Genomic DNA, 27,443 nt, shown 5'->3' with positions numbered 1-27,443 from the left:
CTGGAGCAACTGAAAAGCTCTTCAACACCAAAGGCCAAGGAAGAAAAAAAATTTTTTCCATCTTTACATCCAAGCCCTGTTGAGTCTATCCTGGAAACTCCCAAGTCTATCAATCTCTACTTAAACCTATCTCACCTATAAGCACTTATTCTTCTAACATTATTTACTGAGTACCTACTATATGCCAACACTCTGCTTCGGTACAGGGATACAAAGGCAGACACAGTACAGGTAAGATTCCCTGACTCAAAAAGCTCACAGACTAACTGGCCTCTTTAGAAAGAATAATCTTTCTAAAACTCAAATCTGTACAGATCAGAACCCTGAATACAAACATGACACAGGTCTCACATAGAACTGTGAAAATGTAAACTGGAGCGAATTTTCTGAATGGCATATTCCAAACTAAGCTCTCAATCCTTTGCCACAAAACCTGTTCTTTCTCCATTCTTCTTAGGATCTTAGTGAATTACAATTCCATCCATTCAACTGTATGAGTCAGAAATGTACACCTTTCTCCCTCAATCCCCCATATCTACGCTATCACCAAGACCACAATATCTCTCAGTTCAGAATCCCTTCTCTCTGTTGGCAATGCTATTTCTCTACTATGAAGTCTCCAGATCTCCTGGACTAGCGCAATAACATCCTGATGTCTCTCCACTTTTATTTTTATGTTCTCTTCCCCTCTAGCCCCAAACCAAAACCATTTTCCACAAAACAGCCAGCTTGAACTCTCAGAGAAGCAAAAGCAACCTTATCTTTCAGCTGTATAAAACTGTGAAAGACTTTCTACTATCACTGTTGGATTAAAAAACAAAATACTTAACATGGTCTCCAAAGTCTATGTGATCTAGCCCATGCCCACTTCCCCGGCTTCCCAACTCCAATACCAGTCTTCTTTCATTTCCTCAAAAAACCAACATGCTCCTTACATAGAGCTTTTGGCCTTTGTACACGTGGACCCTACTGCCTAAAAAGCTCTTTCCCTGACCCCTATCCACCACTTGCAGCCTGGTCGACTCCTATATATATCAAAGGTCATAGCTGTAAAGTTTCTTCCTCAAAGGAACCTTTCGTTGGCCCCTTTCTTCTGGCTTTAGCATTTTACTATAGAAAATTTCAAACACACAAAAGCAGAGTATAATTAACTACCACCTTCTGCAATTACAAACCTCTGGCCAATGGTTTTTCAGCTATACTCCCACCACTTTCTCTTTCTCCCAACCTTGGAACATTTTGAGGCAAATCTCAAATATCATACCATTTGATCTGTACATAATTTGGTGTACATCAGTAAAAGACAGGACTTTTTAAATGTTACAAAATTTTATTTACCTTTTGCTTTTTCCTAAGTCGTACCACACTTTATCATATTTTTATTTGTGTAATGGTTTAACACGTCTTCTCCACTAACCAATGCCACAAGAGCAGACAGCAGACCTGTGATGTTTGCTGTCATGTTCCCAGGACATACATGCCATAGTTCCTCAGAAAGCAAAAATTATTTAAAAGTAAATAAATTCTTTGACTCCCCCTTCCCAACCCATTCAATTCATCAGGAAAAGAACAGGTAAGAATTCATCAAGGAAACAATAGGTCAAGAACACATATATTAAGAACGTTCATTAATATATTTAGAATTATTTAATAAAAGTTAGAAATAACAGATTACATAAATGTTGTAACTCTCTAATATATAAATATTTCCATGTTACACTAATTTTTAAACAGACTTTGTTTTTAAGTAATCTCTACATCCAACATGAGGCTCGAACCCACAACCCCAGATCAAGGGTTGCATGCTCCATTGACTTAGCCAGCCAGATGCCCCCACAGTATACTAATCTTAAAACTGAGTTTCAAAACAGTATATGCAGAACAATTTTTATATGCATCCATTTTTAAAAGTATGAATAAATATATGCATATGCACAGAAAAAAATGTCTAGAAGAACATATGTAAAATATTAAAAGCTATTATTTCTGGGTAGTAGGGCTGTGAAACACCTATTTTCTTCTCTATATTTTTATGTACTCACTGAATTGTTTGCAATGAACTTCTATTACTTTGTAATCAGAAAAAAACAGTACAGATATTTGGAAAACAACACAGCCATCCATGACTCCTTATTGGCTGCAGGAGAGGCTGAAACACCTTAACATGACATATAAAACCCTCTAGGAGCTTGTGCTTTACACATGCTGGGCAAATCATCATTCTGAAACTTGCCATGTACTCATACCTGTTTACCTATACTATTCTTCCTACCTGGAATGGCTTTCTCCCCATTTCCTGCTTCACAAACTTCAAAACCCAGTCCAACGTCACCTCCTCTCTGAGGCCCTCTAATGGAATAAACCTTGATCTTCTTCATGGTTAGTAGTCAGTGTATGCTTTGCTCTTCTAATACTTAATATCTTACTATACTTAGTTACTTACAAGTCTTTCTTGCCCTAAATAGACTGGGAGCTCTAGAAGGCAAAGACCACACCATTTATCTCAAATATTTAGCCCAATGCTTGCAAACAACCAAAATTAATATTTGTTAAGTGAAGTCATCAATAAAAGTATATATGATTTTTTTCCCATTTTGCAAAATGAATGTTTTAAAACACCTTAAAGGTGAAGCTACCACAAAGAAAAGGGATTGGTTACTTTGGTGAAGCTCCAAAGGCAGAACTAGCACCAGTGAGTAGAAGTTAATTTTAGCACACTCTAGGGAAGAAATTTGTAACAATTAAGGCTGTGTGAAAACAAATGCAGCCTATCCAGAAATGGTAGAATCCAGTTAAGTGCAGGTGTTTAAGCAGAGGCTGGATGAACATCTCTCAGGGACAGCAGAGAAACCTGCACAGTGGATGGGCAAACCACCAGCCCCAAGGTGACTTCTACACCGCAGTTCTACTAGCTGATCTGTAGGTAATTTGGGAGTCCCTTTCTGTTGACCTTCAATGGCTCTGAGAATGCAGCATGAGATAATCAATTTATGAAGATGTTAGGTCTTGATGAATCTAAGGAACTGAATCAAATTCAGTGTGTGGAGCCTGTGACTGGCACTGAAAAATGGCCTGAATGTGACAGACACATGAGTAAGAAGCTAAATCAACAAACTCTGGTTTGAAAACAGGGGTTACTTGACTTGGTCCGTCATTAAATCCCAACACAAAATTTAGGAGTCAAAGTGATAAAGAAGCAGTGATTATTTAAAGAACAATTCTAATGTTACCTCAGTTCCACTCATCATGTCCCTTCACCCCCCGATTTACCTACAAAGAATGTGCAGAAACACCATAGTCATCTTGGAGAAATTAAGGAAGGCTGCTGAGAGGTATGTTTACCAGCCAATTTTCATCTACACAAAAGAAAACTCACTTAGTTCCCTCTTCTAAAATAACAATAAGCAGTAACTTTGAATGTCTGTATGCATGAACATTTTAAGGAACCACCAGATCAAAATAAGGGCTTACTCAATCAACCTCTGCTCTCAAAATGTTCTGCAAGAGAAGTTCCTTTCCATCCGGTCTGTCTTACAAAAATGCTGTTTCCTTTTACAAAAAAGAGACACTGTCCATGTTCACGTATTTGAGAAAAACAGAAGTTAAGCTTTTTGAATCTTTGAGACAAAGCAAACTGAAACTTTTCTGAGACTGATTAGAGAATAAAGGTAAATACTACATGAAGGAATTTTAAATTGGGAAATCAGAGATAGAAAGAACTTTAGCAGTCACTGAGTCTAATCCCTCACTGAATGCGGGCTATCCTTCTACAGGAGACCATCTGGGTCTTCCTTGAATAGCTCCAGTACTAAGTGAGTTATGTACCATTTCAAAAGGTGGTTACACTCACTGTTAGATGACAATCACTATTAGAGATGTCTTCCTAATACTGAATCCCATTATTCTGCATTTTTATCTCCTGATGCTTCTTCTAGACTCCTCCCATATTTATATAAAATAACAAGGTATGCAAGATAAAGATGGAACTTAAGATAGTGTCTACTCAGGGCCGCTTGGGTAGTTCAGTCGGTTAAGCATCCAACTCTTGGTTTCAGCTTAGGTCATGATTTCGGGGTACTGAGATAGAGCCCCACACGGGGCTGCACACTTGGTGCAGAGTCTGCTTGTCCCTCATCCTCCCCCTCTTCTTCTCCCCACTTTCTCTCCCTCTCCAACAAGTAAATAAAGTCTTAAAAAAAAAAAAAAAAGAAAAAAGAAAAAAAAAAGATAGCAGCTACCCATACACACAACCGAGTATGAAACAGATGAGCCAACTCAATCCAGGAGGTCAGTGATAGAACAGAGACAGCAACCAGATTGCTATGACATCAGTGGAGATGAAGCGAAGAAACATATCCTCCTACCAGGTAACCCAAAAAAAGGTTAGTGAAGTACAATGCTGCCGAGCACTCACTGATGAAATGATTAGTCAATCTACATCTAAACCTATTCCAGCAGTTAACTTAAAATGTCTTTTCTCTGAAGACATTAAAGCTCAGAAATCAACAGGGAAGCAGACATGTTTCATCTTTCTATAGGTGTTAGCAGGGCTTACAGACCTGGATTTGCCTTGACTTTGCTCAGCCCTTGGGTAAGGGAGAACCAAAATATTAAATACAACTGAAAAGGGGCCTAAAGGAATCACTCCAAAATAGTAACATAGCCAAAAGGCCAGGCGCCAAAACAAGGCACATGTCTACAGCTGCATGGAGCAGCTTTGCTCAGCAACTTTACATGGTGGCTATTGACCTCGATATCCTAGCAAAAGCAGTGCTTGCTTTGAACTAGTCAGAAACATGCCTGTACAGACCTCCTGGTATTTACTTAGCCCCCACTGCCACACCGTTAAGGACAGGGGTTATCTAAGCTGTGCCACTCATCAGCTGTTTGACTTCAGGCAAGCCAATTCACTTCTCCAAGAGTCAATTTCCTTACCTAGATAAGATGATCTCTGAAACCTAACTTTTCTCAAAGGTAGTAACATTATCTCTAAAATTCATTGAGCTACTCTGAAAAGACTCAAGCGCAGTTAACTTTTAGTAAATTTAGGGCCTCACCAGTCTTACTTTCCTGGTTAGTAGTAGGTGAGGATTCACTGTAGGTTAGGCTGTAACTATTCCTTCCCGTCTGTCCCAGCAGTGGATAACTAGTGCATACTTAGGTGATGTTTCTAGTAATAATAAAAAAAAAAACTACCCAATCAACCAACCTGTACCATTATTACTCAACTCTTCGGAACACTTCAGAAGGGGAAGAACAGGTCCAGTATGTCCTTTTGTTTTTTTTTCCCCCCGGCTCTGAAAAGGTCGTTCTAGCAAGGTATGCTCTGATGATGTTATCACCCCATTCAAAGACATGTAACTGGACCCCCATGGTCTAGTGACTTCAAACTCCTAAGTGTGGCTTAAATTCTTGCCTGATCCAGGCCCTTCTAGAATTAATTCTTATTACTCCTCTCTTTACCTCTATATACCAATAAAGACATCAATTCCCCCCTTAAAACTGTGTGTATAATACCAGCTGCTATGCTCCAGCTACAGAGAAATGTCTGAAGGTAAATCCTCCCCACAGACACCCAGAGGTCTTTTTCACATTCAGGAAAGGGGCACAGACAGAGGGACTCTTAGGCGAGGTAAGTCCCTGATTCCAACCACAGAGCCTCCAGCAAGTCCTGGAATGGCTGTGCAGTATTCTTGGTGGTGCTGTCTGAAAGCCTGAGACAAGGTCCAAATCTCTTGGGGTTTCCCTGGGAAGTTCTGGTATGTGCTGCTATGATTGTTTTTACAGTAAAGAGCCAACATATTTTAAGGAGGGAAAAAGAGCTAGTCAAAAGATTTTCTGGCCAGGGTTGAAGAATCTCATAAAGTCAGTAAGAAGATGCAGCTGATTACACAAGCTGATGCCTCCAATGGAGGCCAGTCCTCTGAAATTATGAACATAGAATACCGCAAAAAATACAAATCTGAACATGGCCACCTGTTCGTTTGAAGACACAATAGGCTTTCTTGAAAAAGTACAGAAAAGTAAGGCCCCTAAGCTTTCCTTTCATGCAGTGATGATGGCTTGTCTTCAAGGACGCACACATGGCCACTCAAAGAGACATCAAAATCTCTCCTATTCCTACTGACTGGCGCCAAAAACACTAAAAGCATCTCGGAAGAATGTAGAGCAACTTCGGAGGAAAAGAATGGATGGTATGGTTGAAAATACTTACCTTCAGGAAAGCCTAGAGCTGCTTTCCCAAGAAGCCGCAGGGTGGAAGCAAAGAGTGTGGGAACTGGAGGGAAAAAACCGCTTGAAAATTCTATGACACACATGAAATAGGCTGTAAATGATAAACGGACAGCCAGCTAAAAATCTCCGACTGAGACTGTGCTGGCGATGACATGCCTGCCTGCTCTCTTTAGAGAAACATGACTGATGGCAGTTGGGATTATACAAAAAGAGTGGATCAGAAAATGGAGACCACCTAGACTATGAGTCCAAAGTCGATTGAAGAAACTCATCCATGACTTAAGCATCTCCTCAAAAAGTCCTGAAGGGAAAAAGCTAGGAACATTTTAAAAATTATGTAAAGAAAATCTAATGAAAAAATAGCTTACAGGTCCAATGAGAAATTTCCAAACTGAGCAAGTATCGTTGCAGTTTGAAGATTCACAGCTTACAAGTGACATTCAAGAGCTTTAGCTGAAACTTCTAACACTGACCCAGCTGAAGCAAGAACATATAAAGAAACGTGCAGAAAGCTAATCAACAAGGTAACGTACTGCTTAGAAATGAAGAAACTTCCCAAAGTATACAAAAGCATCAGTGGTATACACCAGCAGTGCAGCTTCTATGGAGAGAGGGCCAAAGACCTAGAGAGAGAACTGGAAAGAAACACTTCCTCTGCAAAAGATGGATTATGTCCCATGAGAAAAAAGCTCAACAAAGTTGGTTGGCTTCCCTGTCGACTGAGAGGAAAGCTCAATGAGCTAAGAAAAGAAACTGGTCATAGCAGACAAAAATTGGCTAAAAAGAGAGTTTAAATTCCAACTTCCCCCCATTGGCTATTCAACAAGCGGAGGCTTGAAAGGGCCAGGGCATCCCTCTCCTTCTTCCCCAGGAAGGAGGAGGGTTAAACCATGAGGCTCGAGGGACCCAGGGGCACATGTAGGTTTGATTTAGCTTCTACAGCAGCTGCGCTCTGAACATCCACATCCAACCAGGGGACATTTGCCTATTTCTCTCTTTAAAAGTAATTTTGCTTTATCTCCTTTTAGGAAATGGCTGTTATTTAATGGATGCTGCATTTGCTTTCATTGTAATCCCTCAGAAATTGCTTATGTCATTCTTAGGAACATGTTATTTCCAGTTCATTGGACTCTCCAGAATTGGACCGTACAATTATTGCACTTTGATGTAAATAAAATATTCACTATTACTTAAACCATTAATTGAAGTCTGACATGATTACATAGAGATATTTAAAACAATACAGGAAATGCTATGAGCTGTTAATTCAAAATTTACAAAGGTAACTTAACGTTTATCTCAATAAATTTTTATTAGTTTTAAAAACAATGCAACACGGGCACCCGGGTGGCTCAGTCAGTTAAGCATCTGACTCCTGATTTCGGCTCTGGTCATGATCTCAGGGTCATGAGATCGAGCCCCATCTGCTGGAGATTCTTTCTCCCTTTCCCTCTGACAAATATACAAAACAAAATATACAAACAAATATACAAACAAAAAGCAAATGACACCCCTAGATAAACTTAGTAATATTTATATTCATTTAGCCCTAAATTGATAGATAAATTTAGCAGAATTAACATTTTGCAATTATCTCTTAATTTTTAAATTTCCTTTTAACCATTGTTACTTCATTTAGAATGTGCTTTGCTATTTAAAAAATGTGCTTTGCTGTTTAACTGTTTTTAAATTTTAAGGCAGTCAAAATAAAAGTCTTCCCCTCTTAAAAAAAAAAACAAAAACAGTTCTTGTTAAATAAATGCTCCCATGAGAGAGCAGTATACAAGTTGTAGTACATGCACTGGGCCTCCAAGTGGAAAGCCCCACTCTTTCTGGAGAACTTTCATGTCCACCTGGAGGATGAGGTCTCTTATTGTGTCAACCACCTCAGGAAGAAACCTGGATGCCTAACTACAGAGAAATGAGTAAAAGAGCCCTATGTGAGCAGCAGCACTAAAAGGCGAATTTGGATTTTACCTCAGGTCAAGTTCTCTGGAGAGTAAACTTCTGGATGGTGGATCCTTAGATAGTACCTTTCTCATGGAAGACAGCATGGTGCTCAGCAAAAAAAAATCAAGCCAAGTAAGCAGGAAGCTACACTGGTCCCATAAAGCTAAGGCATGGAGACCTCAGGATCAGGAAGTAGAACAGGGACTAGGAACAAACCAAGGGAGGATCAGCAATTAAATTTTGAAAGGGTGATTATTTTTGAGTCCAAAAATAGTGGATTATTTTTTAGGGGTGTATATTTCGTAATAAATTCCCTTTTTTGTTTTCCCTTTGTACTCAAGAGTTCTAAACAGTCTTAACAAGACTAAGGGGGAAAGAATCAAAGGAAGTGATTTGTGTCTCTATACGAGCCAGAGCTTTGGAAACAGAGATGGCAATATGAGGAAAGCATTGATAATCCAGGAGAAGCAACCCCAAGTGAGAAAGGAAAGCAGGCAGGACACACTGGAGCTTCCTGGGCACCTATTATTTCTACTTTGGGTACTCCTTCCTGAATTCATATTTTGGAGGCTCTAAATTTTGGTCAGTAAGGAAAACTGGACTACTTATACTTTCCTGATTAACTCTGGATTTCTCACAAATAGCTGTACCTGGGCTATTACTTCTATTTGCAAAACATCATTTTGTTAAAATCTTGCTCTATCCACTTTCCCAATCACGCCTCTTCTCCTTCCTGCCCTGATTCCCAGAGCATCTTGTTGTTGTCCTGTGGCACTCATCTATGGCTATTTTGTTGTTGGGTTTTATTTTTATCTTTGTTTATTTCTGTAAGCTCCTTTATGTAACAACTAATTTAGTATACTTTTTTAAAAACCTAGTATCTTTCTTATGTGGACTTGAGGTTTAAACTGTTTATTTACTCAGAAAATCACACAAAGATACATATCATGCTACATATAAAGTTACATATAAAGTTAGGGAAAGGGTATCCTTAAGGATGCCCTTAATGCTCTTTGTCTCCTGGGTAGCCCATGATATTTTAGCTCCAGCCAATTTCCTCTGAACAAAGACTCTGCTTAAAGCATTTATGAATAAGATAGAAGAGTGTCGGGTGAGACATGGCATCTCCAAAAAGGGAGGGAGGAAATAAAAAAATAGCTGCTTTCATTGGGGGCAGGAAGGAGATTGTTTCATTAGGAGCTAAACAGTGAGACTATCTCAGTACGAACAATTGTTTGGCTTGAAGGCTTTATGTGGGCAATTACTCCAGCAAAGGCTCAGCTGGGATGGAACACAGAGCCTGCAAGGATGGAGGGATAGGGACTGACACAGGCTTAAGTGTCTCGGTCATGGCTTTGGAATCCCAAAGCATCCCAGCAAGGATGCTCACAAAACGTATTCTACCCAGTTGATAAACAGTACCTAACCCAGTCAAGACTATGGATTTGCAAAAAATGAGGAAAAGATGGCATGGGGTGAAAAGTCATTCAACCTAAAATCAACATATTACAGCAAAAGTAACAAGTATTAAAAATAGATCTCATAAGAGAACTAGTACATTTCAATCACTACCTCAATGGCTAACAGCAGGCTGTGGGGAGGAGGTGTACAGGGAGGGATCACTGAGCTAAAAGCTGGGCAATCTTTTTTTAAAAAAGATTTTATTTATTTGACAGAGAGAGACACAGTGAGAGAGGGAACAGAAGCAGAGGGAGCGGGAGAGGGAGAAGCAGGCTTCACGCTGAGGAGGCAGCCCGTTATGGGGCTCGATTCCAGGACCCTGGGATCATGACCTGAGCGGAAGACAGACGCTTAACAACTGAGCCACCCAGGTGCCCCTAGGCAATCATTTCAAAGTTGGCCAAGTGGACCTGATGTTTCAAAACTTGGTATTATAATTGAAAGAATTTCCTATCACTCATGACCTCATTTCAGGTAACAAAAGCTCATCTAATTCACCTGAAGTCATTGTCTTCACCCTCTAAGGACATTTACTTCTGTACATTTTTTAGGTTCTTTCACCTTAAAGCCTTAATTTTCTCTTGGCAACAACCAGCATCTACTCATATTGTGAAAAAATACTGAAGATGCAAAGAGAGCCCACCCCGTTAGGAAAGGCAAATCTTGAAAAGAAGCCACTAAAGAAGAGTGATACAGCCCTTGACCAATGAGGTTGCTCTTCATTCTCCATCCCCAGGATCAGTAATAAGCAAAAGAGGAACAATATGAAAACACATATTAAAAATAGCCCACCTTCAAACAGTATCCCTCTTCTCTTCCTGGAGCAATGCAACTGAATCAATTTCCCCCAAGGGGCAATGTCAATGTCTGGAGACATTTTTAGTTGTCACAACTGGCTGGGGGGCAGGAGCAGGGGCAAAGAATGCTACTGGCATCTGGTAAACATCCTACCAGGCACAGGACAACCTCTCAACAAAGAAGCATCCAAAATATCAACAGTGCTGAGGTTCAGAAGTCCTTCTCTACAGGCATCATTCCTAGGCCATTTAGTTTGAAGCGTGTGAGATGAAGAACTACCAATTCTGTGAAGAGTCTCTTCTCTTGTTCTGTAACATACAGATAAATATTTAGACACAGAATTCCCAAACTGGCAAGAACCTTAAGGATTATCTAGTCAAGCACAGTTGGAGAAACTAAGGTCCAGAGTGGTCAAGTCATTTACCCAAGTTCATAGAAGAAATCAGCAGCTGGGCTGGAATTAGAATCATCTTTATACACCCAACTATGGGTTATACACGGATGCTCAATAATGATCGCTAAACTGATACCCTGTTCTTTAGGTGGTCTTTTCTATTGTGATATGCAATTCACTCTCTACCACTGGGAAGCCCAACATCTAAGATTGTGTATGAAGGTTCGTTTACACCCCTTCCTACCCACATTCTTCTTCCTCAAAGGAAGCCCAGAAGTGGAGAAGATACTAGAGCTCAAGAACAAGTGGCCAGGGGGTGCCTGGGTGGCTCAGTGGGTTAAAAGCCTCTGCCTTGGGCTCAGGTCATGATCCCAGGGTCCTGGGATTGAGCCCCACATCGGGCTCTCTGCTCACCGGGGAGCCTGCTTCCCCCTGTCTCTCTGCCTGCCTCTCTGCCTACTTGTGATCTCTGTCAAATAAATAAAATCTTAAAAAAAAAAAAAAAAAGAACAAGTGCGCAGGCAGAATATGCTTTTCAATTATTTGAAGGGAGGTTCATGCCCTTCCAGCAAAAGGAAGCTTTACACAAAACCTGAGTCCACAAACAAAGCCTTGTGCAAGACCACGGACACATGACGTTCTCTCCCCAATGGTGTGCAGCAGCTTTCCTAACACATCAGAGGAGCGTCAACCAATGGCAAACAGATGGAAAATCAGTGCCAGTTAACTGAATCACAACTGTATTCAAACAAGCTAGAGAACTTTCATTTCCAAACAAACAGCAGACAAGAAATTAATTCTGGGATCAAAGTACAAATGGTCAGTCCAGTGGCAAGCTAAATGTTAGTCATCAAAACAGCCCTGGTTTAAGGGAGGAGAACAAAGGGTGAAGATTTGGCCCTTTCAAAAAGAAAACACTACCACCTTTCAAAACTAGATGTTTCAGAATTGGGTATAATGAGATTCAGGTCAGGTGTGGTACAAGGGGGTGGGGCAGATGTCAGCCGTGTGTGGATAGAAAGGTCCTGCAAAAAGAACATTGTGTAGAAGAACCCAGGGCAGGTCTCTAGGAAAAAAAATCACAGCCTCAAAAGAGCTAAAGCAAGGTTCTTCAAATTAAACAAACCTGCTCCAGGGGATACAAGAAGAGCTTTTAAAACTGCTGCAAGGTTATTATTAATTTCTGCAGCACCTGAGAACAGTGTCTAAATATTTACTCCCATCCCACAAAAAGGCTAAAAGAGTGCTTTTCCAGCCTCCTGTTTCACACCCCATGCTACCGTTCTCCCAAGATGCAAGATGATGCATCACACCAAAACCTCCCACTGAGAGGGCAGAGTACTAGCTTCGTGACTGGCTCCAGCTTTCAATGCAGCACGGATGCCAAAAGCACAAAAAAGAAATGGCACAAAGAAGTAACTACAACAAAGCAGCCATGATATTCACCTGCTCAGATTCCTGGAATGTCACAGATCTTCAAATATCTGAGTTAACAGCATGAGGCTGACTTTCAGAAGACAAAAGAGAAAAAGAATATGATCCAAACACACCTTAATAGAATAAGAGAGCTCACAATGGAGGCACAGACCCTGTGTGTCTGATGTTGCATCAGACATACATGTATACAGGGAACACAGTCCCTGTCCTGAAGGAATTTCTAGTCCTAGGAAAGCTCTGATTTAAAAAAACAAAAACAAAAAACAAAAAACCAGAGGGGCCTGGCTGGCTTAGTCGGTTAAATGCCCGATTCCTGGTGATCTCAGCGTCCTGAGACTGAGCCCCACACTGGGCTCCGCACTCAAGTGCTGAATCTGCTTAAGACTTCCTCTCCTTCTCCCTCTTTCCCTGCTCTCTCTCTCTCAAATAAATAATCTTTAAAAAAAAAAAAAAGAAAAGAAAAGAAAAGAAAGAACAAAAAAACAAACAAACAAAAACGTGGTAGTGTTAACCCCTTTCTACCAATGTAGGACCTCTACTCCACCTTCCCTGTGCCCTGGTTAAGTGAAGGAGGACTGTATGAACAATACAAGATGCTGATCAAAACCCAACAATAGCTCCATGTATTAAGCATATAATGTGGAAGATGGTGCATGAGATAAGAATATATCTTGGCGGGGGGGGGGGGGGGCCTGGGTGGCTCAGTGGGTTGGTTAAGCCTCTGCCTTCAGCTCAGGTCATGATCCCAGGGTCCTGGGATAGAGCCCCACATCAGGCTCTCTGCTCAGCAGGGAGCCTGCTTCCCCTGCACTCTCTGTGTGCTGCTCTGCCTACTTGTGATCTCTCTCTCTCTGTGTCAAAGACATAAATAAAATCTTAAAAAAAAAAAAAAGAATATATCTTGGCCCATCTCTCTGTGATCATGTTCCATAAATCTGTTCCTTATGGTCAAGTCAGGATTCTCTGCAGCTCTCCACTCCTTGCCACAACAGATGTCCACTACAGTGAAGCAGTTTAGAATGACGACCCCACAGCAGGGCTGTCTCTGCATGGGCTCAGCCCAGGGGACATCCTGAAACTTTTTTTAAATTAGAGGGCCCCCGTGACCACTCACCTCTGAACACATAAATAATCCATTAGTCTAACAGAAAAATTTACATTGTAGCAACATTTATAATACTGAAAATCTAAAAATTCAAATGTCTAAGAATTGGGCAGGAGTTAAGTAAGTAATGACATATTCAAATGATGGAATATAATAAAGGTATTTAAATGTTTTTAATGTCATGAAAAATGCTTATGATAAATGTTAAGCAAAACAATAATGATAAAAAATTATTATGGAATAAGTACAAGTAAAAAAAAAATGGATGATAGGGATTATGTGAAATATCTTCTCCAACATTGTATTTTTTCACATCCCAAAGATTTTCTCCCCAAATCTTTTCACAAAGATTGTTTTCACAAAAAGCGTGCACTTTTTTTTAAGATTTTATTTATCTATTTATTTATGAGAGAGAGGTCGGGGGTGGGGGGAGGGGATAGGGACAAGCAGATTCTGCTGAGCACCGTGCATAGGGCCCGAAGGGGTGACGGGGTGGGGTCAGGGGGTGAGGGGTGTTTGATCCCACACCTGAGATCATGACCTGAGCCAAAATTAAGAGTCAGCTGCCCAACCTACCGAGCCACCCAAGCACCACAAAGTACTTTTTTTTTTTTTTTTTAAGATTTTATTTATTTATTTGACACAGAGAGAGAACACAAGCAGGGGGAGCGAGAGAGGGAGAAGCAGGCTTCCGGCCAAGTAGGGAGCCCGATGCAGGGCTCGATGTGGGACTCGATCCCAGGACACTGGGATCCTAGGACACTGAGCTAAAGGCAGACGCTTAACTGACTGAGCCACCTGGGTGCACCCCGAAGTGTTTTTTAAAGAAATAGCATTTAATAACGTTTAGCTAATAAGCGTATGGGCGCTCACACCTCCCCACTCACCAATATCCCACAAGACAAAAAAAATAACTGGCCTATGGTAATGAATCTTTTCTCTTCCTCCAATGTATTAAGAAGCCTAATGAAACTGAGCCCTATTTTTACTCTGCCCACAGCATGGTCCCTTGATCTGAGTCACTTGTGTCAGACTTCTGTGCAGAAACTAGGCTCAGAACAAAGTCAGAAAGCTCAGGGGAACTGCTTTGAAATCTTCCTTCCAGTGCTACTTTAATAATTCTTCCCTTCTCTCACCTACAAGCTGGATGTTAACACAGCACTCGCACTTCAGGAAAGAGTTTTTCCCACAGTTTTCCTCACTCTGAAACAGTTCCTCTAACCAAACTTCTCAGGCCTACCTTCAGAGAGACAGGGTCTCCGGTTCCAAATAGCTGTTCTTTCAACAAATATGTTTTCAACATAGCAGAAGTGCCTGAATCTTTTCACTTTTTCCTTCTCAAACAGCTGTCACACTTAAATTTGTTTCCGTTAACTGTGCTGTTTATTGCTATTTTGAATAAAAGCATCATGGTAAGAACAGGGGATTTCCTTCCTATTTCTCACTGAAGGGCTTGTGCTGGTTATGACCCAAGTGGTAAAGTATCCATAAGAAGAAGACAGCACCCTCTCCTCTCTGAGCTTCAGAATACAGCCTAAGATGTTACCAGCTCACACAGGAAATTCTGTAAGAAATTATTTTTTGAAAGCATAAGAAGGAAAGCAACCATCTAAACAATATTAATATAAAATGTTTAACTCAAGGCTTGAAACACCAGAGAACTCATTTCTAACTCTACACATGGGGGGACTTCCAGTAAGGCAAGGAAAGAGGAAGAAGTTGAATAACAAAATGTACTTTCAGTGCACTTCAGGAAGTAACGCTGTAGGATTAATAGCAATAAACCCCAGTCTAAAGATGTAAGCTCTGTGGTAGAGGGGGATTTTACGGTCTTACCAACACTAGCTGGGAAAGACAGCATGTTAGTTTGGAAAAAAAAGAAAAGGTGCTCTATTTCCTCAAATCACGCTAGGCCAGGCTTATCGACTATAGCTGAGAAGAGGTTTGCGTTACTTCTGTATCTGCCTTATTATTTTCGACACATCATAAAAAGAGAACATTACACATTTATTTTTTGGGTGAGGAGAAAGGACATGGAGCCGGAGGGATCCAATTCTCATTGTTTCAGATTAAGAAATTTCTTTTTGAAAGTCCTGACTTGAAATTTTTGAAAAATCAGCATTCTCCAGTTGGGCTTATGAAATCCAAAACTTCCTAAATAAACTGTATCCTACATGCATTTAAAAGCACCAGAACACACAGAGGAAATATGCAGACTTGGAGGGGGGCAGGGCTATGGTCGACAAAAATGGTCGGAGAACTACTTAACATTACTTGAAGATGAAAAGCAGCAGCAATATTAAAATCTTATTACTACCCACTGGTACGTTACAAAGGTGGGATTCCAGAGCAAGTTTCGGCCACACATGAGGGAGGGTGAGGGGAAGGCGTGGAGCAGAGGAATGTTGGACAAACTAAAGACAACCGCCTGGGCAGCCTTACACTGATGGATGGCCACAGCTGAAGGCAGATTTGGCTCATCTCTGGGGTTTTCCACTGGGAAGTGGCCTGCAGTTCAGCCATCAATGGACCAGCATCCACAACGCCTGTGGGGAAATACAGGAGCCAGAAAAGTGGGGTAGGGAAGGAGAAAGTTTGGAAAACGGAAGAGTCAAATACGGTAGCAAAATGTTGTAATTATTAAACATGAAGCTTCAAAAATGCAGATGTACCTCTTAAATTGAAATGAACTGGCTGAAAAGAACTGGTACTCTGGGAAGCAGTCTGATATGTTTTTTAGAACCAAATTACTTTTTAATTATATCTGTGAATTATACCTGCCAAGAAGAAATTAATTTTTGGAGGAAAGAGGAAAAACAATGAAACCTATGCAATTTTTACAGACGGTAAATTTACTCAGAGTCCCCTACCCATGGCCTCTGTGGAAAATAACAGCCTAAGAAGAAACATACTCACACTCCACTGAAAACCTTCGCTGGCCTACTTCCACCAATTCCATTAATGTAGCAGGGGCCCAAAGGCAGGTGACCTGATTGACAAAAAAAATGCCCTTCGAGAAAGTGCCAAACTTCTATCATGTAACTCATTAAACACTTTATAATGAAAAAGAAAACTACCAGCAATAACTTGGGAAGCTTGGCCTTTAAATGAAGCAGCAGCAACCTTCCTTATAAAACAAAAAATACTTTTCAGGTCCAGAAGAAAGTTATCAGTGGTCTCAACTCCCTCCCCTAGTGCTAACCTCTCTGAAGCCATGGGGGGAAAACCCCAGACAAACCAATAAGACCAGTTAAAATGATATGTGGCATAAGAAAAATTAGCTCTACTATATTTTCTGTAACTGTCAAGGCAAGTCTAATCTGTACCATGAGGCTACCATCCTCAAAACTCTCTTTGTACATCTTACATGTTGATTCAAGTCTTTCAGTTGTAGATGGGACAAGCTCAATGTATGTGTGTACATACACATATGTACACATGTACACACACACACACACACACACACACACAATCATGCCCAAGGCATCCCAGGATCAATAGGGTGGGAAACTTATTTCCTGAGTAACCAAATTGATAAACTGCTCCTGGAAGATTCAACAGAAGCCAATTTTCCTAGACACACATCCTAATTATTTAGGCAATGACTGAGTCGTTACATTACTTCCTCGGACTAATTATTACTTCAGCAACAGTTAAGATTCCTTAGAAGCACAAAGGTTGTATCTGCCTAAAAACCCTTATCTCTCATTCAAAATAACTCAACTATTTACCTACAAGGAAGAAGAATTACATCTTGGGAGATTTTTTTAAGTGCCTTTGTGCCTCAGCCTGTCTCTACTTGGATCCTACCTTGTTCCATTCCATCAGTGGGAGCTACAGCTCCCAGGCTCTCTTGCCAACCAATTTTTGGGTAAGTTCCATCAACAGGAGGTAACAGATAAGGGTAAGATAGAGGAGGAGGAGGAGAAGGGAAGCCAGGGTAATGCTCTCTTAATAGAGTCACAGCTCCTGCTGCCACCAAACAGCTTTTCTTTCCATGCTTCTAGCTCATACCAGATAGCTCAGACTTCTAGCCTTTGGTGACATCAACACCTTCTAATTTCCTTAAAAGCACACTAGCTCCCAGGTGTTGCTAATCTCTGGGTTGCCTCACCAGGCCATTTACCTTCTAAGTTCTTACATCATCCATGTAACCTAGTCTGTATATTAAATCCCTCTGTTTGGGGCACCTGGATGGTTCAGTCAGTTAAGCATCTGCCTTCAGCTCAGGTCATGATCCCAGGTTCTGGGAAGGAGCCCCACATCAGGCTCCCTGTTCAGTGGGGAGCCTGCTTCTCCCTCTCCTCCCCACTCCTGCTCACTCTCTCTCTCTCTTTCAAATAAACAAAATCTTTTTTTTAAAAAACTCCCTCTGCTTGTACTATCTACAGTGGGGTTTGTTTCTCGGCTAAGTCCCTAACTTGAAAATATGTTTAAAAACTTGGGTTTCGGGGCGCCTGGGTGGCTCAGTGGGTTAAGCCGCTGCCTTCGGCTCAGGTCATGATCTCAGGGTCCTGGGATCGAGTCCCGCATTGGGCTCTCTGCTCAGCGGGGAGCCTGCTTCTCTCTCTCTCTCTCTCTCTCTCTCTGCCAGCCTTTCTACCTACCTGTGATCCCTCTGTCAAATAAATAAATAAAATCTTTAAAAAAAAAAAAAACTTGGGTTTCTTAAGAATTAAACAAATATTCAGATAACCTGTTTAAGATTTCTTATAAAAAAACAAACGATTTATAGATGGCAAGATCAATTCATTCATTCAAACACATACTTACTAAGAGCTCCATCTATACCAAGCACTACTCTTAAGTGTTGGGAATACTTTGGTGAACAGGCACAATCACCCTATCCTCATGGAGCTTACATTCTAGTAGACACGTTAACAGTGGCACAGTATAATTTTTCAAAAATTTATCAATATAGGAATATTTCTTTAACAATAGAGGAATTTGGTAAAAAGTGAATTAACCTTAAGGTGTTCTACTCTACATAGATTTGGTTCCTACCTTTTCAGTGTGGTAAGCTGAACTGTCACATTCCAGAGGCCAATACAGAACTTCTTCAAAATTAGTATCTACTTAAACTGGCCACTTGCTCAAACAGAAGTACAACTGTGATAAGGATTTAAGCAGACACAATAACAGAAGTTAGGCACTGTATGCTTAGAATGTAAAACATATGTGTGTTCTATGCAGATTACTGCTTGGCATCTTTTCTACAGGGGATATTTGGAGGAGTTGAGTCTGAGTCCATTTAACAAGTCAGTTTGTCCCTTGGCTGTGGCATAGGTGGCATCCATCAACATAACATACAGAGCCAGCTGCAATGTGCATCATGAGTAAAGTGCAGCAGTCACTAATTGCATGACATCATTTTTAAGACAGAATTTTCAGGCAGAAGAATAGAAACAGACAATGACTCATATGGTGAACAGTTAGTTATATAGACAACTGTGCCCAAGAAAGCTGCCACCTACATGTCATAATGACATCAGATGAAAAATGCAGAAAGTACTTTTCTGATTTATTGGAAAGCAATAGGTTTGCTGAAAAGGATACCGAGAGATCAGGCTGCAGCTACCTGCTTACACTTCCTGAGCACCAAGCAACCGAGAGCACACATCAAATATTCAGCACTCTTAGACCACTAGAGTATATAAGCGCGCTCAGCCTCAAAAAACTCAGTGTCAACTCAGAAATAACATAATAGCTACTGCTGGCATTTCACTAGACTTTTGTAAGTTAATTTAATGTACTCGTGTACATTTCCATGTTGGTCTTGTGGGCACAATACTGAGATCTTTCTTCTACTCATCAGTTAGGAAACATTTTATGTCTGCAATGGTTGTAATTTCATTTGAGTAACAGGTAGACTTCGAATAGTATGGGGTTCTTACACAACATAGAGTCTAAAGCATATTCATAATCTCAGTAATACATAGGAAATGAACGACAGGGCTAGGATTTTAACCTTATAGGTCCCTGCCTAACTTTATCCCTTGCCGTGCCCCAAGATGTAGTTAAAATACACGAGAGAATCCCACCCCCCAACACACACATTCAATACCTTAGAGGCTTTGCACATTCTGTTTCCTCTGCTTAGAAAGCCAAGTTCCCTAAAATCACCTGGCAAAGTCATGCTTATCATTCAAGACAGCCTACTTGTCTCTTTGAAGCCATAACTTCCTGAGGCAGACTTGTTTGCTTTCTCCAGAGCTTTCAATTCTCCCTGCACACAAGGCCATCATGATAATACCACATTGCATCATTTATCAGTTTACACATCTGCTTCCCCATTCAATTGTATGATCCTTTGGACCAAAGACAGGATCTCTGAATCTACTACATATCCTCATACGGTGTCTGACACAAAGTAAGTGCTTAATATTTTCAGAATGAATATATATAGTGTGGGATTGCAGGCTTGCAGAGTTCCCCCTAGATGATAAGGCATTTTTTATTCTCTATTCCACTGCCACAGAATGATATTTAAAGGACAAGGAGAACAAACAGGAAGGTATCTCCCAGGGAACAGGCTTAACAACTTGATATTAAAAGACAATCTAATGAGGACTTTGATAAATTACTTTCAGTGTAACTGTGTCAGCCTAACCATGACTGTTTGAGTTAAGGTGCATTAGCTGTAAAAACCCAGAAAAGCTATTTAATCTTCACTGGAGAAGGCTGTTTACAACTAGAGATGGACACAAAACTTCTGTTGTCCAAATCTGATGGAATTTTTTATTTAATCTCTCAAGAGGTGCCACAGATAGAGGTAAAATAATTAAAAATTGACAGGAAAGTTCATGTTCTAAGGAATACTATTTAACAAGCAATGACTTAGCTATCTATCAACACGAAACAAATATAAAGCAAAGCTAGAGATTAATTTACTGGAGTTAAAATTTAGGACTACTGTAGAAAATTTCTACACAAAGATTCCCTGGTCTAATCTTTCATACAAGTTTAAAGAGTGAGGAAGCATCCAGAGTCCATCCTCAAGGGTACTATAAAGTCCATTTGCAAAAATGCCAGAACCCCCATATGTAGGAGATGGTTTTGGCTTAAAAACTAGGGAATTATTGGGTGAGTCATTCTAACCATGGCTTCCAGTAACCAGAGTATTTAAGGGAAGAGTCAGAAAGTGAAACAAATAAAACCAAGACAGAATAAATAAGACCAGCAATGGTGGTAATAAGCAATGCTTACATGTGTGTAACACTTTAGTTCCCAGGCACTTTCATTTTTCAAATGAGGAAAATTTAACTGAGAAAGTTCAGTGCAGTGCTGAAGGTCACAAAGCTAAAATAAACAGAGTGAAGGAGTTTAACTGGATGTTTCAACATCAAGTCGAAGGCCCCTTCCATTATTTTGCTTCTTTGCCACCTCAAAGGTGGGTTCATATGAGTTATGGATGAGCCTAGGACACTAAGATTCCTTCAACAAGAGCAGATGTTTCCAAATCACTTAGGCATATTTTTCAACTTAATCAAGATAACCTAGATAGAGCCTTAGAAAATCCCTTGAAAGAATGAAGAAAGCTCAACATGCATGGGGAGAGCACTTTCATGCTTTCCATGTTTCCATGCTTTCCACTGCTGATTGAAAAATTCAAGGTGCCACGGACTGTGAATAATACACTACGTCTTGCATAAAAGCACTGCAAAAGAATATATTTAAATGTAGTTGTTTGCCTGCACATATATTCTTTCTTAAAAGTCCCCTAAGAAATTATCAAAAGTGGTTACTTCTAGGAAGGGAAAATGGTGGCTGGTGGCTAAGGGATCAGGAATAAGAACACAACTCTTCATTGTACAATATTTACCTCGGGACCTTTTATATATTTTTTTAAGATTTTATTTATTCATCTGACAGAGAAAGAGATCACAAGTAGGCAGATAGGCAGGCAGAGAGAGAGGGGGAAGCAGGCTCCCTGCCAAGCAGCCAGCCTGATGTGGGGCTCCTTCCCAGGACCCTGAGATCATGATCTGAGCTGAAGGCAGAGGTTTAACCCACTGATCCAGCCAGGTGCCCCAACCTTTTATATTTTGAACACATGAAAGTGTTACCTTTTCCAAAAAGCAAATTTAAATCTTAGAGTATATGATGGAAATTGGAACAGAGGCAATGGTTTGGTAATTCAAGGTAAAACATTTCAGAGATAGGATGCAGCAGAAGGGAAAAGTACAAAATATTACAAAACTTCTGCCAAGCTCCAGAATTCCAGGTGGGGTTTCACAGACCAAAGTAAATATTCCACAAGACCATCAAATCTCTTCTATTTTAATGCTTTGCTCGTTAAAAAGCTCTCAATTTTTTTTTAATTTTTTATTTATTTAATTTTTTTTAACCAACTTTGGTACTGAGAAAGTAATATCCCAGTAGTGGACACTGGTATTCGGGTCATCAGAAAGATAGATCCTTACATGGTAAATAAGAGTGCCTAGTTTAAACCGGTCTCTGAAGAGGTTGATTAGGAGTTATTCCAGGCACACTGACAGAATATGCAATTGCAGAGCTGATGATTAAACCTTGAACTAGTACAGCCTCACAAGGGTCTATCCAAAAATGAGACCCAGTCTAAACTAGGTAGAGTTACCACTTGACGTATCTGGAATTTTTAGTATGTTTGTCCTTTGTTCTATCACTACTTAAGTCAGTCCAAAAATTTACTCTAAAGGTCACAGTGTCTTTGGGTGATGAGGAAACCGTATCTTTGGGCCTAAAACTAAATCAAAGCACTTTTTCAAGGCAGTATCTAAGCAGCTTTCTTTGCCACACAGGAGTTATTTCAGTGCCTTAGGGGTCCCAGAAACTGGTGTGTCTTACACTCCAAAGAGTAAAAAATCCCAGAACCAACAAAACTCATACTACGTAAAGACACGTGCTTGTTCTCTACTCTTGATGTTCACATTACATATTCAAAGATAGTAAGATCTTTAAACAAGTATAAGATTTTAAAAGAAGAGCCACTGCCAAAGGGTTATTTTAGAACATCAGAAAAATACTGCTCATATAGTCTATGGTCCAGGGCCTTATCATCTGATTTAATATTAATAGATTAGCAATCACTCATCACGTCCTGTACGATTAGCTCTCAATTTTCAAAGAAACAACATGAGACACAGAGATAAACTCAGATCCAAATCTCATTTTCCAAACCCAATAGTTTTTAAATACATTCTCCCAGTACATGTATTTTTTACCAGAGCTAATAGATAACAATCTGATAAGAGTGTCTTTTCCTTCTGTATGATCCAGTAGTTGTCTGTGTGATCATCACGACGACCAAAATTAGGGAAGAGGAGGAGGAAAATTAGTGAGAAGGGCTGAAAGTGTGGAAGGAGCTAGATAATATACAAACTGGATAAACTAAGGCCTAAACAACATGCTATTTAACTGAACTGAAAGATGACTGACACCTTAACATTTCGTGTTTAATACAATGGCCGATTCACTGAAGCCACCAAGCCAAAATGTAAAACTAATTTTTGAAAAATCGTTTCAATAACCAGGATTCTACCATTGACAGGGGTTAACAAAGTTTACAACCCAACAGTTACTAGTTCTCATCAAGAACTAACTAATATTTCATTATCTGATCCCCACTAATGCTATTGATAAAGAGCAATGGAAAATTTGGGGGAAGAAGTGATGAATCAAGCTCTCTCTTCCATATGCTGTATTTCACTGAAATATGAGTAAGTATGAGTGGTAGGAGAAACAGAGAGTTGGGGGTAGTACTAATCATCAAAATGGCATCTGACTCCCCAAATGTAGCAATGTTCACTCTAGTGGGATGCTTCACTGTGACTCAAGATCTGTCAACTGAGGTCAAAGGGAATTTGAGTAAAGCCAGGAAATATACTCCTAAACTTTAAACTGAATCTTCCAAAAAGTCTAGGACGATATTTAACAAGACTCAACTATAAGAAATTAAACCTACTCAACATAAATGATTCTAAAATATTTTTAAAGCAATTTCTCACTAAGCAAAAATGCAGGAAAGAAGTCTGGAGACATGCTTTCCTAAAAGTACATGCCATTTATTTATTGGCAGAGGACATTAAAACTACTAGATGTTTAAACCAATGTATCATTCCCCTGTTCTCCTTACATAATCTTTTTTCTTTCCAAAATAAAAGGTAATTACCCAAAGGCATCAATTAGACATGTACTTCCTTTCCCAATATTGATAAACACAAATACATTTGAATCTTTGGTGTATACTATGCACCCAACATGCTGCATGGCAAATGACTGTGGCAAATCCACTGCATTATGAACAGAAGCAAACTAACAATAGCTCCCAAAATATAACTATCCCCTTCTCTCCAAAGCGAAAAGAATTTTCCCAACTTCTCCAATTACATTCCAAAGAATTCAGAAAGAAAATAAGGAGACAAAATATTTACAGAAGTTTGTATCTATAAATTTTGAGTGCTAATAACCAAGCTTTCACTTATAACCCAGCTTTCTTATACTACTGATTTTTAATCAGATCAAATCCTGCATCTTGGAGGGCACAGCAAACAAAGACTAAATGGTTCTAACAATATACAGTGATCATTTTTCACCTTTGGAAGGGTAATGACCACGGAAGCAACAAATTTGATGCATCCCCTGCTTCCTTCTCTCCCCTGATTAAACGAATCCTGTACTACAGCCACAATCTGCTAATTTCTGCCACCGCACAAGCGCGCGCGTGCGCGCGCGCGCACACACACACACACACACACACACACACACATATATACGCGCGCGCGCGCACACACACACACACGGCCTCCAACGCACTCCACGGCCCGGGCTAGGCTGTCTAGAAATCCGCACTGTGTCACTGCATAAGGCAGGTTCCCACTTCACACATCCAGGAAGAAGAAAGCCACCTATGCACTCTGTCAGATCTCAGCAAGACTGTAAAATGACAGAGGGAGCTGTTAAGCAGATAGCGGGCAGCAACAATCACCACCTCAAAAAATTATTTAAGCGGTTTTCCTGCCGTCATCTCACTTCCCTCCTCCTCCTCCCTCCTTCTCTTCCTCCCCCTCTCTCAGCCTCTTCCCGCGCCCCCCCCCACCCGCCTACACACACACACACACACACACACACACACACTGCAGTTCATCCCCCCGTTTTGCAAGTGTAAGTCGGTGAGCTCTGGGCTGCCTCGGGAAAGACAATCGGCCCGGAACCCATTCGGAGCCCTAACATACAGACCTCACCTGCACACACCACGCCAATGCCACCCCCACCTCCACCGCTCTCCCGCCCCCCACCCCTCCCGCCAAGCACTCACACTCTCCCTCGCAGCCTCTCCCCACGCCGACCCCGGCGCCGCAGAACACCCTGCAGCCTCCTCAGTCAGAGGAGCACGCCTTACCATTTACCAGGATTCGGGAGGCCTAAGCTCCAGAAACCCCCTTCCCACCCAGGTCACCTCCCAGGCGCGGCGGGAGGCTGGACCCCTCGCCCGCCGGAAGGGATGCGCTACCTTTGGACTGGCAGTCCGCGCAGAACTTGTTATCCTCCTCCAGCAGCAGGTTGGCCAGGACCGCCTGGTACCGATCCACGTCCTTCACCGACTTGCCCGTCATGGCCAGGGTGCCGGCGGGGGCAGAGGGCGAAGCGCCCTGCCCGCCCCTAGGAACCTCTGCCTCAGTCGGGAGGTGAGGACTCCCGGTCCCCCGCCCAGGGGCACCTCCTGAGCGGGGCGGGAGGGGGGCAACCCCTCCTCTCGGGCCCGGCCCCGCGCCCCTTCTCTCGTCAGCCGCGCTCGCCCCCCACCCTGCAGCCCCTCAGTGCGGCGCCCCCTGGCGGGCTTAGGGAAAGGCCCGAGTCCAGAGGAGGGTGCCGGACTAGAGACCCTTAGCCCAGGCAAACGGAGCGCGCAGGGACGACCCCCCCCCCCCGCCGGCCTGTCTGCGGGCCGTGAGTCCCGCGCCTCGGTTTCCCAGGCAGCTGCCGCCTGCTCAGCCACCACCTCGGCCGCCTACTTCCGGCAGCTCTTCCTCTCCACCTCCACCCAGCCCAGCCCGCGCATGCGCCCCGCCCCTACCGCGTCGCACAGGGCTCTTCCCTCGGTTCCGCCTCTCAGGAGCCAATCCAGGCAGAAGTGAGGGGCGGAGCTTGCGGTGGGCGGAGGGAGGAGTGGGCACGCCTCCTGTGTGTCCTTGGAAAAGAATGAATGGAGTGGGGGAAAGTGAAGGAAAACAACAATTAACATTCGCTGAGTTCTTACTAGGTGCCAGGCTCTGTGTTAAGCGCTTTATTAGAATTATCCCAATATAATCCTCAAAATGTCTCTATGAGTTAAATATTTATCGTTCTTATGTAACCTGAGGGTTGCAGCTACTCCAAAGTCATCCGTTTATTCTTTTCTTCAACAACCAAATGCAAGGCTAAACCCCCTAATCCAGGATAAGGGGGACAGCACGTCCTCCCCAAGTTTTCAGAGGATTCTGGTTACCTCTTGCTGCTCCCACTGAATTCTGGGTTCCTCTGTTCATTAGATTTCCTGCCGTCTTTAGACATTGTTTACCTGGTGCCTGGATACTTTCTTTCATTTCTTAAATCCTCCCCAAACAGCGCAGTTTTGTGCAGCGGACTTTCACTGAAGGTTATTTGGAGGGTTGTGGTGAAGAGGAATGGTGATTACAGCAAAACACACAATAGAGAACTACTTGATTGACTAACATCAGTGTTCGGGGACTCCTGGATGGCTCAGTCAGTTAAGTGGCTGCCTTCGTTTAGGTCATGATCCCAGGATCCCGGGATCCAGTCTGGCATGGGACTCCTTGCTCAATGGGGAACCTGCTTCCCCTCTGCTTTCTGCTCCCCCTGCTTGTGCTCTCTCTCTCTCCTAAATAAATGAATAAATCTTTTAAAAAATAAAACTAAAAAATATAAACATCCCCAAACCACCCTCACTACACAGAACTCCTCCACAAAAGTCCTTTTCTTGGAGCACCTGGGTGGCTCAGTTGGTTAAGTAGCTGACTTTTGATTTCAGCTCAGGTCATGATCTCAAGAGTCCTGAGATCAGCCCAACATGGGGCTCTGCTGTTTCTCTTTCTGCCCTTGCCCTCATTCACCCTCTCTCACTGTCTATCTCTAAAATAAATAAATCTTTAAAAAAAAAAAGTCCTTTTCTTTGGGGATTCACCTGCTCCCTGGAAATGTTTTCATTCATTCATTTGTTCACTCAACAAATTGTTACTGAGAAACTCCTAAGTCTCAGGCACTGGGAAAGGGAACAACATAATCTAATTAATGGTTTTAAAAAGCTTACTCTGGCTGCCAGGGGAAGAATGGATCAGGGAAACTGATTAAGACCAGATGCTCATAGTTCTCTCCAGTGAAAACTTCCCCTCCGTCTTTACTTTTTCCCAAGCCCAGGTTTCCCTCAAAACTTTCATCTCACCAGGGGAAAACCAAAATTTTCTATCACTTTGTTAATCAAAATTATTTAATCCTCTGGTCTAAATCTCTTCCCTTCTTGTCATGCCTCAGAGACTTGACTTTCGTAAACACATAAGTTCATTAAGGTATTTTTCCTAAACAAAATCGTGGTTATTTTTCTAGAAGGAATTCTGCATTTCTCTTGAGCTAATTTTCTCAACCTGCAACCAGTTTGTAATCATTTTTCTTACTTTAACTTATTTAATGTTTCTGACTTAAACACGTGTTTTATAAATGAACAAACTGAGACTTAAACTAATGATCTAGTGAGTAGTAGAGCTGGGATTTTTAATTCAAATGTCTGTAATTTCAGAGCCATAGAACTGTCAGGTTTTGCTTATGTTATTTTTATAACCCTCAGAAAAACCCACTAAGAAAGGTATTACCATAATCATATTTCAAGAAATGATGAAACGGAGGCTCAAGCTGATGGAATGGAGGCTCAAGATTATTCAGTTAATTGTAGTAAATGTGCCTTAGTTTAATCCTCCTCATCTCCATCCCTTCACTATGCAAATAGACTTCCTGCCTTAGTTTAACCCTAGTTCAATTCGATTTTTCACTCTACTCTCTGGAGAGAGCTTTCTCAGTAGCAAATCTGATCAA

The 27,443-nt window shown here is 41.4% G+C and overlaps 1 protein-coding gene across 2 annotated transcripts in view; it reads right to left on the bottom strand.

The window, feature by feature from the left end:
* The window catches only part of SMAP2 (small ArfGAP2), a 46,588-nt gene extending 21,132 nt beyond the window's left edge, over nucleotides 1–25,456 (bottom strand). The window contains exon 1 of one of the 2 annotated variants that reach the window (XR_014299708.1): nucleotides 24,871–25,412. Coding sequence is in view for 1 of the 2 variants with exons in the window: in XM_082687077.1 (XP_082543203.1) it covers nucleotides 24,871–24,973 (103 nt within the window). In the remaining variant the exon portion in view is untranslated. Of the gene's footprint in view, nucleotides 1–24,870 lie in introns of both variants that reach the window. The other variant, XM_082687077.1, reaches the window with a different exon arrangement.
* Nucleotides 25,457–27,443: the final 1,987 nt, after the last annotated feature.

This window comes from Mustela nivalis, assembly GCF_964662115.1.
Source record: "Mustela nivalis genome assembly, chromosome: 10".
Taxonomy (NCBI): Eukaryota; Metazoa; Chordata; class Mammalia; order Carnivora; family Mustelidae; genus Mustela; species Mustela nivalis.
The sequence above is the reverse complement of the archived record's forward strand: the minus strand, read 5'-3'. Positions and strand labels throughout refer to the sequence as shown.